This window comes from Tachypleus tridentatus, chromosome 13, assembly GCF_004210375.1.
Source record: "Tachypleus tridentatus isolate NWPU-2018 chromosome 13, ASM421037v1, whole genome shotgun sequence".
In the NCBI taxonomy this organism is placed as follows: Eukaryota; Metazoa; Arthropoda; class Merostomata; order Xiphosura; family Limulidae; genus Tachypleus; species Tachypleus tridentatus.
Genome location: NC_134837.1, coordinates 98,018,988 through 98,034,951, shown reverse-complemented (window position 1 = coordinate 98,034,951; position 15,964 = coordinate 98,018,988). Strand labels below are relative to the sequence as shown.

The following is a 15,964-nucleotide window of genomic DNA, read 5'->3' as shown; positions in this document are numbered from 1 at the left end:
TTTTAAATTAACTTAATCTTTCATAATTTTTATAATAAAATTGTAAATTTTAATATGTAACAAGAAATTCAATAAATTAAAACATCATTCTACAAATTCATTTTTGCAATTTTTATCTCAATTTATTTAGTGAAATATAACACAACATTTATCATCAAATTCCACTCAATACACACTTGTATGTAAGCTTTGTTTATAAATAAAAGGAAAGGTTTTATTCTGAAACAGATTACTAAATAAAGTCTCCTCAATCACACAAGATGTTAACTCCAAAGCCAGCATCTCCATTGTTTAAATAATGTTTTAGCTTATCTGCAAACGTTTTGTGCAAATATTTTGCATGTTTGATAACAATATCTTACTGGATTAAAAATTAAAATAAAGCAAGAGACATAAAAATAATTCAACTAAAAAACAATTATTATGCTTTAAAATTGTAAGTACTTTTTAATTATGCAGTATTTAATTTTATAATATATATATAGGTATGTGTGTGTATCAAATGCATTATTTTAAAAATATTCCTTATACAATAAAACCTGTCTGAGACTGAATTGCACAGTACTGAGTAAAATTTCCAGCTTAAGCAGATTTTCTGGCTTAGACAGTGAACATGCATTTCATTAATTATATATAACTTCTGAGCACAATGTTGTACTTGCTTGACTCAAAGGAAGTAAGACGTTTGTGAATAAAGTTATTATACTGTTTATGCTATATTTATTAAGATAAGAACAAAAATAGACATTCATAATATACATAAGTACACAAAATCTTAAATTTATTTAAAGAAAGTGTCCAATTTCAACTGTTTCATTTTTTTAATGAGCTTTCTCATGCAGTTAAAAGAGAATGCCAATTGTATGGCTTTTTCATGAAGTTTATTTTCCCCCTTCATTTTTGCATACAATTTGATAGTGTTAATATAACTTAACATTTGCAATGAAGTAGGAATTTCTATGTCCTCACTATCTTTTCCATTTTGTTCATCTTTTGAATCTCTCACACTGTTATCATCTTGCAATTTTATTATAAATTTTTAAATCAATTTTATTAGTTTCTGTTAGAACATTCTTGTCAACACTCACAAAACTTTCTGCATTCACAGAATCATCTGCATCAATCTTCTCAATCAGTTTGGATTTCACTAGAATCATCATAACAAATAACTTCTCCACAATCTCTGCCATTATCAAGAATAAATCTACAGTTTTGAAAGCACTTTATTACGCATTCATCTTTTATGCATTTGACTGAATGATTTAAAAATGTAATTGCACCTAACACGTCAGTTTTCATGGTCATTTCAGATGCTCTCTTACAGTCATCCATGTTTGCAATAATATGCTGAAGCATCAATTTTCTGTATTTCAATTTTATTCACTGTATACTTAAATTATCTAGTGGCTGTAGAACTGATGTTGTACATATAGGTATAAAAACGAAATGAGCATTTGAAAGTTGAACTTTTGGGTGCCATGTTGCATTATCTGTGAAAAGTAGAATATTCATACTTTCTTGTTTCATTCATTTGTGTAATTTGTTCAAAAATTCCTTGAATATAATACTTGTCATCCACACTTTATTATTCGCTTTCCATTCCACAGGAAGTTGATTTTTCTTTAAATTTTTGAAACATCGCAAATTTTCACCTTTACCTTTTACCCATGGTTTCCCTAGTTTTCCATCATCAAATGCGACCAAAGGTACAGTCAATTGTTCTTTCAAATAACAACCTCCGGAATAATGATGGCAGAAAAAAGAACAGAATATATTTAACCAATACTTACTGTAACAAAATGTCTGAGAATTTATTAATAATTAAACAAATTATTATTTAAATAAGAAATTAATATTTAATCAAAAACAGTTTTCTGTTTGCATTATGCAGGTTCTACCATATAGAGGGCCTTTTATAATAGGTTGATATTTCCAGCTTGTACAGGTTTATGCCCTATGCAGTTTCCAGCTTAAATAGGTTTTACTGTATAACTTTTATATTAGAATTTATCAACCTTTACATGGTATTTTGTTACATTTCTGACATATGTATGACTTAATAAAAGAAGAAACTTACATTTTTTGTTGAATTTTCTCCCAGTGATTATCTTTTAAATTTCTGTTCACATCTTTTGGACTTAACTGAAAGTATAAAATAAGCTAAATTTGTATAATACTTTGTGTAATATTTTCATACTGAGGAAAACTTATTGAAAAATAAGTTTAAGTTTGATTATTTAAATAATTATCAACAGAATGATTTTTAATTAAAACAACACAGTCATTTCATGTTTATTTTACCTAAAAATGTGATTACACTTGACATAAAGTGTAGCATATCAAGATCAAGTTTTTTGTTTCCATATATTATGAAATTTAATAGCTTTAGATCATAGCAAGCTACCTTCTCTAATCAAAAATAATAACTCAACTTAATAACAAATATAGGTAATTAAATATTCTATTGAGAACCATGTTCAATTTGTGAATAACTTGTCAATATTATGCACTTTTAAATCAAATTCCTAATGTTCTTAGAACTACAATTTTAACAAGGCTTTCTCCAAACAAACAAAAAGTTGCTTCTGCAATATTTGAACATACATTATTATACTCAGCTTCTGCATATCAAGTATGCAAAACATAGGTCAGTTGAAATACTGTATAACTTGCCAAATCATCACAATTTACATGAAAAAATCCTTGACTGTGCCATATTACACTACTAATAAAAAGACTATGACAAGAAATATAGTAAACAGTCATTTATATAAAAACTGAAACAATTTTCTATGTAAAGTAGTTACCCAACACAAAAATGAAAGGCAAAACCTGCAGTCTTTGAATGTGTGTTACACTATCCTCACTTGACTTGCACACAGTTAATTGAAAACTGATGGAAATTCACTTTGGGATGTATCACCTTGAAAGCATTAATAGCTTTTATATCAATCACTACTTATCATTTTAGTTGAATTGGGAAGTAGAATGGATCAATTGAAGTTAGCAATTGAATGTACATTTGATTTTGATTTTTTATCATAATAAGCATTCAGTAAAATAAAACATAAAATAAAAAGTGTTTTATTGTATTAATACCAAATCTGCAAGTTAAGGAAACATTTTTGGTAGGCTGTTTTAAATAAAACTTTCTGGTAGTTTTTTTTTCTATGAATTCTAAGTAGAGAATTCAGCTCATTGAAATATCTGAAATTCAAATTGCCCATCAGCTTTAAGCATTTAATAAGAAATACCTTTTCAGTTTAGGAAAATGTTAACTTCTGATACGATACCTTATCTATTATCATAAAAAGTTAGAATACTACATTGAATTGGTGTAGTTCCAGTGAGAATATGATCCTCCTTGAGTACATTCCCAAAGAAAGACCATAAACTGTGGTAAGGAATGAAATACATCACACCAATGAGATACCACACAACTTTTGAGCCAGGTATACTCTTTTCCTTTCAGGAATGTGTAACCAAAATTTAAAGGGCAGAAAAAATGAGGGACCCAAAAATTTCCAGAAGGAAAAGGAGTTCACAAGTGTCAAGTGGCTAGGGCATGACAGAGTGTAACTGGGAGTTCAACCTCAACCAACAGCTGAGAGCATCTGGAATTGTAAATCAGGTTTGTGATAGAAAGTGAGTCTTCTACATATGAATGTCTGTACCAAGAGCCTAACTCCACATGTGCACAATTCTAACACAACTAACACTAAATTCACTGGTAACCAACATCCAACAGATGGTAAGAAGTAAGAAGAGCTCAGAAGCCATTCATCTCCAGTCCAAAACCTTGGGCAATGGGAATGTTACTTCCAGTTTGCAGTAGGAACATAGTGGGTAATTGTGTTTCATCCATTTTGAAAAGTACCAAATCCACCAGAAACCAACATCCAGCAGATGGTAGGAATAATAGGGACATTGATTTAGGGTAATATCTCCAGTTCCAAACCTAGAGGAATTGGAAATTTTATCACCCAGGTGCTGTAGGAGGAAAACCAGCCAAACATGTGGAAAGACTTATGTGGTTGGTCGGACCTCTTCAACCAGCACCTGACCTAACCTAGAATTCACATCTGGAGAATCACAGTAAAGAGGAATACCTCAGTTGGAGGGGCAATCTGCAATATATATATATATATTTATATGTGGTGCAGTGCTGCAATAAACAACTGATGGCATGTGTAATTGTGCATCAGATCTGCAGTAAGAAGAATGTCACACCACAGACACCAGCAGAATGCCACCACTCTACTCTCAACTGAAAGGCACTGTGTTTTATCTAGTAGGGCAGGCCTTCATGCTCTACCACCCTGGTGGTTAGGAACTGGGAAGTAGCAAGGGTTTCCACACTCCAACAGAAACAAAAATAGGGAAAAATATATTGAAGAGTCCAAAGGACAACAGCACAGGAAAAAATGCAATGGATGACCTCAATTCCTTATTTCAAAAAAATAGATTATCACACCAATGAAATCAATCAACTAACCCCTGGCAGCATCTGAAATTACACATTGGGTCTTTGATAGGAAGAGTATCATAAATGGGCAGTAATCCCTGTCTACTCTAACCATAAAAGTCCATGAGTATACAGTCTAGGATGAACATACTTATGAAGCAACAGGTCATAAGGTATAACTATGAGTGGTCTTATGCAACACCTGGCATTTGCAGTGTGCATAAGTTGATCCTGTGACACTTAACTAAGTTTCATGTAATATACGTGATATTGATGAATAGCTGATAATTGGACAGAATCACTCAACCAAACCTAATGGCATCTGAAATTGTATGATAGGAAAAGCCTCAACTTGCCAGACATCTAGCATGGTCACAGGAGATACAGTGCAGATCTTAAGACTAAGTATACTTGGTTAGGCACCACTCACCACATAGCAAGATCCAAAACATTTGTAGCAAAAGACCCCTGTAAAGAAAAATAGTCTACATACCTGCCCTGATTATGTCTACCAAGGGAAGTTGGAAAAGAGCATCCAGAGACAAGGTAAGGTGACAGATGTGATGAGAGAAACACAAAAGATAAGGAATGTCCAGAGAATGAGAAGAATATGCTATGCAAAGTAACTGGTGAATCCAACCCATAATGAAAATAGAAGAAATGTCACAAGAAAAGGCAGGATTCCAATGAAGAATTAAAAGGATCTGGAAACTACAGAATGATGCAATGCATGTTATATACTGCCTCAAAGCCCTGATCATGCAAAGGAGTCAATCAGGATTAGAATGGTCCTAAATGTCAGAGATGGAAGAAAGGGTATGAGGGGCGATATCACTAGTTTGTTAGATTCTTCCAAGATATTTTACGAGTTGATTGTCACAAAATAAATTAAAACTATTTGACTGCTTGAATCTTAGTTTTAGAGTCAGATTGTTTACTTTAACTGTAAACTTCCTCAAGTTAGTTCCTGTGTGCTCCACTCGCTACTGCATTCCTCAAGTTAATATAAATAAATTGTGACTGGTAGTAATAGTCAAAGCTTGAATGGCTAGCCTTCCCAGCCTGCCTGTTGTATAATGAATGACCTAAAGAATAAGCCCCCAGGATGGGATAGGTAGAATACTGAAGAAAAATGGCAGATAATGACAAAACAAAACATACCTAATTAGTTAAGTCTATGAAGGGAAGAAGAAGCATGGGTAAAAACCACCAAAATATCACATGATAGATAAACATATTCAAGAAGGGGGAAAATACTGCCCAAAGTCATATCCACTTGTAAAGACACACCTAGGCACTGGTATGACAGAACACTCATGATATTATTCAGATTGTTGCCTGAGATTATACAGTTTTCTACAGATCATAGCTATCACATCAACAGCTGATAACTGTGATACTAATCCTACAGATAATGTCAGTAAATCTGTTGTAGCAGTAACAGCAGTGGTTGTGATGACCACCTGAAACTGTGAGTTGAAAACCTGAAACATAATATAGAAAAAGAAATAATAGATAACAAAAAGTAATCCCAATTCTGCACAAAAAAATGGAAAAACAACAACAGCTGAATCAGAAAAATCCCTAAAACCAAAAATGTATGGATATAATAACAAACACACCTGCACAGTAAGACTGCAAACTAAGAAATGTATGATTAGAGAGAGCACTAGTAACAATAGGGGGTATTGCCACACTCCTATTTGACAAGAGCTGCTACATGTAAAAACACAAAGATATAAGAAATAAATAGGCATCAAAAACAAACAAGTTTTAACAATAAGACTGCAACTTCAGAATAATCATTTACATGTTGATATGCAGAAGCACTTAGGAGTTGCAAGGGTAATTGTGAGCAAAAACATTTGTGCCAATAGAGGGCATTACTAGTCAAAAATGTTTTGAGAAAGGAGAAAAGATGTATTGGAACAATAATTCTGATTATTTTTATGACAAAATCATCAGAATTTTTAGTAATCAACTGTTGGAATAATCAAAAACACTAATAATTTTGATTAGTTGATTCCATACACAACAGTCAAGTTAACTGTGTAATTTCAATTAAAACACTATAATCAATTAAATCACCTAGCTCTAATCATAGTAATGCAGAAACAACACAGAAAAAAATTCAGTTGTTAGCTTTTAATACATTACAAGATCAACCTCTACATATACATGATATAATATTACATTAACAGTAGTAACTTGTACTGGCTAATTTCATATAATCTGCTGTAAAACTATTTTACAGAAGTAATTCCATAACAAAAAACCAGTGTCTCAAAGACAGTTTTATAAGGTTTAAGTACTGGTATAGATTGATCAACATGCTTTTGTCTCAGTCACTCAATAAGACACATCATGAAATGTTTTAAGCAGAGAAACTTTCACAAAATATTTATTTGTTTAAGCACATAGAAATAAACTGTTGAATCACTATACAAAAATTTTTTGTAATAACTATTGAATGTTTCAATGGTAAAAATATTTAAATTTCTTTATTAAATAAACCCAAAGTTAGAAACAATTTGGGATTACCATAATCTGCTTTTTAGGTAGATAGCATAAACATTAATAAGATAACATAAAAAAAGCAGTAGGGGGAAAGAGCAAATGGCTGATTAAATTGTACGTACAATCATAATAAAAAAAATAACTTTGCCAAGAATTACAACCAGATATAAAAGTCAACCAATGTATGGTTTCACTTGGCTACCATAAATTAATTATTTAGGTCATGATATTTTCATTGTCAGGTCACAGCATAATTAAAAAAAAAATTCTAACCAAAATTATAAAAATATTGTTATCTCTTAAATATTGTATAAAGTATGCTTAACTATTGATGAAACTCCTAAATTCTTTTCTATCTTATCAATTTTGATAAGCTTTTGATTTTATTATGCTTATATATCAAGATAGTTTAATTCATTTCTCCTGTAAATTACATTCCAGAACATGAACAGGACATCTGCTTCTTTCACATATAAAAAATTTAATCAGGTGTACAGAAGTACAGTTATCTTAAGAAACATAACAATTTGTAAGAATATGAATAATACACATTACATTTAAGTTTTCAATGTGAATTTCTCTTCCTAGAACTCTATTCACCATGAGTGATAGCACTATGTAACAAAATTTTTACTTCTTCTTGTTCCTGGGCAGAAAGTGTTATTTCCCAATTGCTTATGCCTAGAGTAAATGGAAAAGACCTATTTTTTCTCTTCAAACTTTGCTTTTGTGACCTGGGTAATAAAATTTTCAAATTTACCCATTTTTCCAGAACATTCCAGGTAGATTCAGTACTGAGTAGCTGATAGAAAATTTTCTCAAACTTACAAGAATTTTCTAAAATGTTGTAGAACTTGCAAAAATTTTCAAGAACCTTTCACAATTTTCTAGAACTGTCCATAGTAATATGTATACAGGGGCTCACCACTTCAGTTTAGTTCTAGTGCCTAAGTGAACACATAGACCTATCTGATTTTATCAGGGTTAGTATCAGGAAGCTGCAAGCATTCTCCAGACGAATTCTGCTATGTATGTGGCCAATTTATCAACACAAGAGTGAAAAAGTACTCTGTGACAGCATCTGCTAAAATGTGTGAAGCTTGCATTCCTTGCCATATTTTGACATGCCTGTCAGGGATCAAGACAAACCCCGGACACCTCATTTTACCTGCGAGCACTGCAAAAAAATCCTAGCAGGTAAGATGGACAAATTTTGCTCACTTGAATATTAAGATTTTATATTATACAAATTTTACACCTTTTAAAATTTCCAGTAGTACAGAAAAAATATCACATATAAAATATTTTGCATGAACTTCTTACACATTAGTTGTGGATGAACTAAATTTATTCTTCACAATAACTTTACTTTGCTCTTTTGCAGGATGGTACAGAGAGGAAAAGAGAGCCATGAAGTTCATTATTCCAAGAATTTGGTACGAACCCACTGACCACTCAAACAATTGTTACTTCTGCATGGTAGACCCTTCCAAACATTGGGCTGGCAAGAATGCATCTGCTATCATGTATCCAGACCTTCCATCATCCATTGCCCCATTGTCACACTTCCCTTAGCACCCTGTACCCACTCCCCACCAGAGAGAAAGCAGCCATCCTCAGAAGAGAGCAGCAAATCAGAAGAGGAGGTAGACGTTGAAGATCCAGGTTACATTTTCAGAAGTGCAGCCAGTGAGAGAAACCCGTGCTATCCCAACCAAAGAGACCTCAATGATTTGATCAGAGATCTTGGTCTAACAAAGTTGAATGCCAAGCTTTTGACATCTAGGCTCATGGAGTGGGACTTGTTCGATGATAGTGTGCAAATTGCAAGTTAGAGGAAGTGTCATTGACATTTTTCAAGCTTCTTCACTCGTCAAGATGGGTTCTGTTTCTGCCACAATGATACCAGTCTATGCTAAACAATTGGAATTTCTTGTAACCCAAATGAGTGGCACCTCTTCATTGACAGCTCATCCAGAAGCCTCAAAGCTGTGCTGCTCCATAACAGGAAATAAGTATCCGTCTCTTCCCCTGGCTCATTCAGTGCACCTCAAAGAGGAATACTACAGCGTCAAGACCTTGCTACAAGCCTTGAAGTATGAAAAGTATGGTTCGGGGGTTATCAGAGACTTCAAAATGGTGGCATTCCTGATTGGTCTCCAAGGAGGCGTCACCAAATTTTTCTATATTTGCCTTTGGGATAGCAGGAACACTGCAGTGCACTACAACAGGAAACACTAGCCACAACAGACTGAGTTCTTTGTGAGGATGCACAATGTCAAGTGTGAACCACTAGTGAACCTCCAGAAGGTGTTGTTCCCACCATTGCACATAAAATTGGGTTTTATGAAATAATTTATCACAACTCTTGACATAGAGTCTGCAACCTTCAAAGTACCTTCAAGACTTCTCACCTAAGCTGTCTGAGGCAAAGGTCAAAGCTGGTGTCTTCACTGGACCACAAATAAAGAAGATCCTGGAGTGCACAGAATTCCCCACAAAAAGCTCAGTAAGAAGGAAAGAAAAGCTTGGGGCAGCTTTATCACAGTGGTTCAGGCCTTCTTGAGCAATCACAAGGCCGAAAATTATGTTGAACTAGTTGAGGCTCTGGTGAAGAACTATGGCAAAATGGGATGCAGGATGTCTCTGAAAGTCCATATCCTTGAAGTCCATTTTGATAAATTCAAGGAGTACATGGGAGCATACTCAGTGGAGCAAGGCGAGTGCTTCCACCAAGATATACTGGACATTGAATGCCGCTACCAAGGAGCGTATAACGAAAACATAAGGGGAGACTATATTTGGGGGCTGATACGTGAAAGTGATTTACAGTAGTCACAAATCTCGAGAAACTACTCACTTCTAAACATTTTCATATAACTTTAGTATAAATATGTGCAAATCTTGATTCATATGTTGTTTGATTCAAACCTTATGTAATTGAAAATGTGCAAATTTGCCATTTTTTACACATAGAAAATAGGTTAATTTCTACATTTCATTATCCAGGTCACAAAAGCAAAGTTTGAAGGGAATAATGGCCATTTTCTGTACTTTTACAACATAAGCAATTAAGAAATAACACATACTATCCAGGAACAAAATTTGTGTTACATACTGTTTTCTGTTTAACTTTATAAAGATTTATAAGAAAAGTTAACACCCACAAATGATAATTTGTGAAAAGTGCAAAATAACACTATATAATTTTCAACAATATTTTAATTATTTATTGGGTATTTTATTTGAATTATTTTTTATAATCAACCTTATCGAAAGTTGTTATGTTACTTAACTGAAGCATTATTTGATTACATAATAATCAATGCATATTGCTTTCTTATAAGTCGTAAATGAAAGCCTATGTATTCTATTATTTACATTTTCTATATTTCAGCTACATTCAACATGGCATTCAAAGTTCTAATAAAAATATATGCAGTTACGTAGTATCTCAGAGTTGAATATGTAATGCTCATGATATCTTTTCATAATAAACAAAGAGGCACAAATCTCATTATAAATATAAATCTAGAAATTTTTGAAACTCACTTTATCCTTTAAACTTTCAGTTTTTTCTTGTTCTTTTGCTCTGGTTTCATATCTTGAAATATCTTTACTTTCAGTTTTCGCATGAGGATTATTTACTGATTTGTCTTTTACTTCCTTTCTTGAACTGTTGTTTCCTTCTGGAGGATGTTTAATTATAGATTTCTCTTTTGATTTTGTATCCTGGCTTGACTTATCTTTGTTTCTTATCTCTGAAGTAAGTTTATTTGGGGACTTTTCTTTTACTCTTGTTTCCTGTCGGGAAATGTTTTTGATTTGGGATTCTAGAGAATCCTTGACTATCAATTTATCTTTGACCCTTGTGCTTTCTCTAACTTTTATTTCTGAGTGGTTTTTATCTTTTGCTCTTGTTTCATATTTAGTGATATTTTTGCTTTCTACATTTGTATGTTGTTTATTTACAGACTCCTCTTTATTATCTAGTTTCTCTGTTGGTTTTTCATGTTGGTTCTTGAAAAATTTGCCTTTTCTATTAAATTTGGGTGAATCTGGTCTTGTGATGGTTTTTTTGGTCTCTTTTAATCTAACAGTTGCTTCTGTCTAATTTGAAAGAAAAAACAGAAAAAAAAACAGGTTTAATAAAAGGTATTCATGGAAATACTTGCTACAAGATAAAGCATTCTCCAGTTTTTCCAATGAGATAAATACTGTATATAAAAAAATAGTTTAACTATACATTAAAATAGAATTTAGAACCCAAATTGCAACACTTTGGATTAACTTTTAGGAATCTGTTTTCAAAGTATCATTCACACTTTCAGCTTACTTGACAAATCAATACTGGCATGTGTCTTGTGTTTCTAGAGAAAAAAAAAATTCTTTCTCTCTTTCTGGCTTTAATTTCAGTCAATGCTGAAAATCCAATTTCACAAAACCACGAAGATGCAAATAAAAGCAGAACTTCAACTGCTTTTGAAATGATTGCAGGATATAAATTTTTAAAGGAGATCCAAAACTCATCCAAGCTCTTTCTGGGAAACAATGATTGATAAAATTTGTCATTTCATAAATCAATGAGCTGTTCTTCCTACTCAGTTGTAAGATTTGATGTCTCGTTGATTTCAAATTGGATAGGTCACCCAGTTATATTTGTCGACAGCAAGTGATGGGAAGTAATATTTTAGTGCGGACTGTAGGTCACTTAATGTGTTCAAAATTTGAGGGACAATTTTCTTCTCTGATGGATGTTCATTAACAGAAGGAAAACAATCAAGGACTCCCTTCGAGATCTTATTCTTCCACAGCGTCACCTTTTCATTGAAGGCCTTCATTTTGGACATTACAGTAATAATGTTTTCAGATGGACCTTGGAGACTTAAGTTTAGAGAATTTAATTTGTCAAACAAGTTGGAGAGAAATTGAACCTTCAGCCACCAGATCTCATCATAAAAAGAAAATTCCAAACCTCAACCTCCAAGAAAGAAATTACTTCAGTTTTTTGTTGGACAAGATGCTTTAACACCTTTCTTTTCGAGAGCCATTGAACTTAAGTGGGATACAGTAGTTTTTTGTAGTCTGAATCCATCGCCTCACAGAGAAGAGACAAAAGTCGAGATTGAAGTGGCCGAGACTTGATGAAATTCAACACTTCAATAACTTGATTCATAACAGACTGCAAATCTTTCGGTAAAAATTTGGAGGCAAGCGCCTCTCTGTGAATCATGCAGTGACCAATCCTTATGTTTGGATTTTGTTGGTGCACCAGAGTGACGAATCCCTTCTTTTTCCCTTGGATTGAAGGACAGCCATCTGTGCAAACGCTGACACAGTTATTCCAAAGTAATTTGAAGAGCAAAATGTTTTCATTCACCAACTCAAAAAAGTCTTGGCCTTTCGCTGTATTTTTTAAACCTTTGCAAAATAAGTATTCGTTTACAATTTTTCCATCTTTTATGAATCAAACAAAAGCCAGAACTTGAGCTTTTCCACTAACGTCAGTAGATTCATCAACTTGAAGAGACCATAGTAAAGACAATTCATCTTCAGGAACTTCAAAGTGTTCGCAAACTTGATCCTTCAAATCCAATGACAAGTCTACAATTCTGCACGAAATTGTGTCATTGGACAGTGGAACTTGCTTAATCAGTGATGTCGAGAAAACCCACTTGTAGAGAAATATGTATGGAAAAACAGCTTGTTTGGGTTGAGAAAATATTTTACATAGAAGGCTGAAATGGTGTTCTCTCTTCTACGTAAAATATTTTCTCAACCAAAACATGCTGTTTTTGCATACATGGAACTTGCTTAACCTTTTTGGCAGCATCCGTTCCAAGCATAGTTTCAACAATGATTGCTAATGCTGGCACAATGACTAATTTGGCCTCCAATTGTGCTTTCTTGTGTTTTGCCAACAATTGAGCAACCTTGTAACTTGCAATCAATCCTTTTTTGGGCAGCTTCATATAGTTCACAAGTTTCCTTGATTGTTCATGTTGTTGAGCTGCAAAATTCTCAAAGTATTCTTTTGGTTTATCCTTCACAGCTGAATGTTTTGTTTCCAAGTGTTTCTTCAGTTTGCTAGGAACAAGTGCCTCGTTCGATAAAGCTGCACTGCAGGGTAGGCAGAATGGTAATTGAGAATGTTCCAATTCCAAAGTAATAAAACCGTATTCGATGTATTCGTTTCTGTACTTTCGTTTGATTCAATACATTCTCCTTTGTAGCACCAGATTTACTTAAATATTTTTCCATGGATAAATGATAAAGCTATTTCATACACAACAAGCATGAAGTTCTGGAGTTGATATAAAATTCCTACCTACAATGTAGTGGCTGTAGCTTACTGCAGAACGAGAACGTGTTCCAGAAAGAAGTTTGATTGTTTGATGCATCATTTATGACATACAAAGAGCTTGTTGCACCACAATTAAACTAACAGTCGAACTGTTGCAGTCAAGAATGAAATTTAAGTATGAACTTCTCAGTGCTCGAGTTCAATGAAAACTGTTCAATGTTTTGGAAAGTTTCAGAGTGTCTCTATAGTAGCTTTTATTAACTGATGTGTTTGACTTGCTTGTAAAATCCCAAGAAAGTGGAATGTGTTTCAAAAACACCGCGGTACACAGGTTGAGAATCACTGAATTAGATAGATACTCTAAACAATAACATTTGAGTAAAAAACATAAAGGTTGTTTTAAACAGAAAGGTCAACTACAAAGATGGCATCAATATATACTTTAACTAAAGCAAAACACTATTATGTTTTATTTACTCTATATTACTCTCATCAAAATAAAAATGGTCTTTATTATATTTAAGTATATTATGTTTTATGTTATTAAGTAGTAACTATGTTTATCATGTATCAGAAATTATATGATTGCAAGTCTTGTTTTCCTTTCAATCTGTTTTTGAGCTGGCTTGATTTTTTTATTCAATCATAAAAATTAATGAACAAATTTAGTTTTAAGCTGTTAATTATTTTATAATCTAAGAATTTCCGTTCATTTTATCCTTTGGTACTTTACATACAGGGACATTAATTACAATTTTTCTGAAACAAAATAAACCAGCTTTTGTTTTTTAACATGAAAAATAATCCTAATACTGAAATCCTACACCTTCCAGATTCTATAAGATTATCACTTCCTTACATTATTTAAAGTTTCCTAATTTACTGTAGAAACTGATACAAGTCTAAACAATATCACATTGTATATCAGAAACTGTTACAATTATCTTGAGGAAGAACATACCTCTACAGTACTTTCATTAATGCTATCATCAGCATCCTTTTTCAGTGATGTATTTAAATCATTTTCCAATGATTTTGGTTCAGCTTTACAGGATTTAATTAGTTTGGACTTTATCAACTTGTCTTCTTCTTGATTTTCTCGTCTTTTTCTCTTGAATTTCTATCATATCAAAAAGAAAGATATAGCTACAGTGAGAATCAACCAAAGGCATCATTTCTAATACTGGCTAAGCAACATGATATCAAAAACCCCTAACAACAGCTGATGAGTCTATTATTTATTAAGTGAAGAAATAGTTAACATGAAAACATCTGCTAGCAAAATTTCAATTATGACATCAAATTACAGAGCTGCTTCTCAGGCTAAGGTTTTGAGAATAGGTTAATTTCTGAATTAAGATCTCCCTACACCAAAATCAATGACAATTTATTTACTTTGTCAAGACTGAAGAACATTTAGCTGTATGTCCCAATTTAAAAGAACATTATCAAATCAGTAAGAATTTTTTATCTATTTTTGTGAGACCTCATCATCAGATATGTCCCTTAAAAATGAATTATTTGCAATAAAACTAAGAAAAGTTGTCTGCTAAAACCTGTTGCATCTTAAAGATGGAAGTTTTATGTTATCCTCATATAAAAATAAATGACAGAATATATAAATTAAAATATTTTAAATGTGAAATAACTAAGTACAATCTGAAAATTCCAGAAATTAATTTCTATAAATTTTGAATACTTCAACCCAAATTGCCAAAACATTTTGGTTGAAATATGTTGCATTTTAGACTATTCACCTCTGTAACTTCTTTATCTTCATCTTTGCTTTTTAATGAGGTGTCTGATACTTGTTTCTCAGATTTTTTTTCATTGCTGCATGAACATGCAAAAAAATAGTTAAATCATGTTAATGATCTCAAACTTAGGTTTACATTCAGTGAGCTACTTCATAGAAATGTTGAAATATTGTGACATGATGTATTTCACTCAATAATCAAAAATCACATTTTTTGTGCTTATCTAAAGATAAAAGTATCAATTATTCTTAACACACTTAAATTTATTAGATGTTTATACTAGTCACTAAATCATTTAAAAATTTATATATCTGCATATAATTTTGCATATATATACAAGAGGATTTTAAGAATTGAAATACTTAGAAGCTATAATTTTTCTATATTGAAAATGCATTTCTGATAGGTACTTATTTCTGCTCACATACATAACTAGAATTCCACAATAAATAGATGGAGAGACCCAGTGCAAGAAAGAAAGTAAAAGGTAATGAGGGAACCCTCTAATAGGAGAAATATATGTGGGAAACCACACCACTTCAGTATCAGGTAAACTTTTCCTTCACACGTGAAAAATGTGTGGCAGATCTGGGCATAAAACTGTGAAGACCACATCCTAATGAGAGAAAACACAAGTTGGAGAGTGATCTGAGCAACAATATGTAATAATTTCCATTATCCTTAAGAACAGAATGTTGGAAAATTCAGATATGTGTCTCAAGGTGTAGAGTGGCCACGGTATGATAGACTGTACACAGCAAGTCAACTGTGTCCAAAACTTGACTGTGAGGAACCAACACCCATGTGGGGTAGGATGCAAATCATACTCTTGGTAACTTAGCTGTAATCCAAAAATCAAATACTGGTAACTAATAACTAAGTGGGGAGTAGAAAAGAGGATCATACCATCATCACCTCAAG

At 32.7% G+C, this 15,964-nt stretch overlaps 1 protein-coding gene across 7 annotated transcripts in view; it reads right to left on the bottom strand.

Annotated features, from left to right (window-relative positions):
• Positions 1-15,964, bottom strand: part of LOC143241091 (uncharacterized) — a 58,883-nt gene that overhangs the window by 21,864 nt on the left and 21,055 nt on the right. For all 7 annotated transcript variants that reach the window (XM_076484622.1, XM_076484624.1, XM_076484621.1 and 4 more), the window contains 4 exons: positions 15,044-15,119; positions 14,248-14,406; positions 10,535-11,092; positions 2,078-2,142 (listed from right to left, as the gene is read on the bottom strand). In XM_076484622.1, coding sequence (XP_076340737.1) covers positions 2,078-2,142; positions 10,535-11,092; positions 14,248-14,406; positions 15,044-15,119 — 858 coding nt within the window. The remainder of the gene's footprint in view (positions 1-2,077; positions 2,143-10,534; positions 11,093-14,247; positions 14,407-15,043; positions 15,120-15,964) is intronic.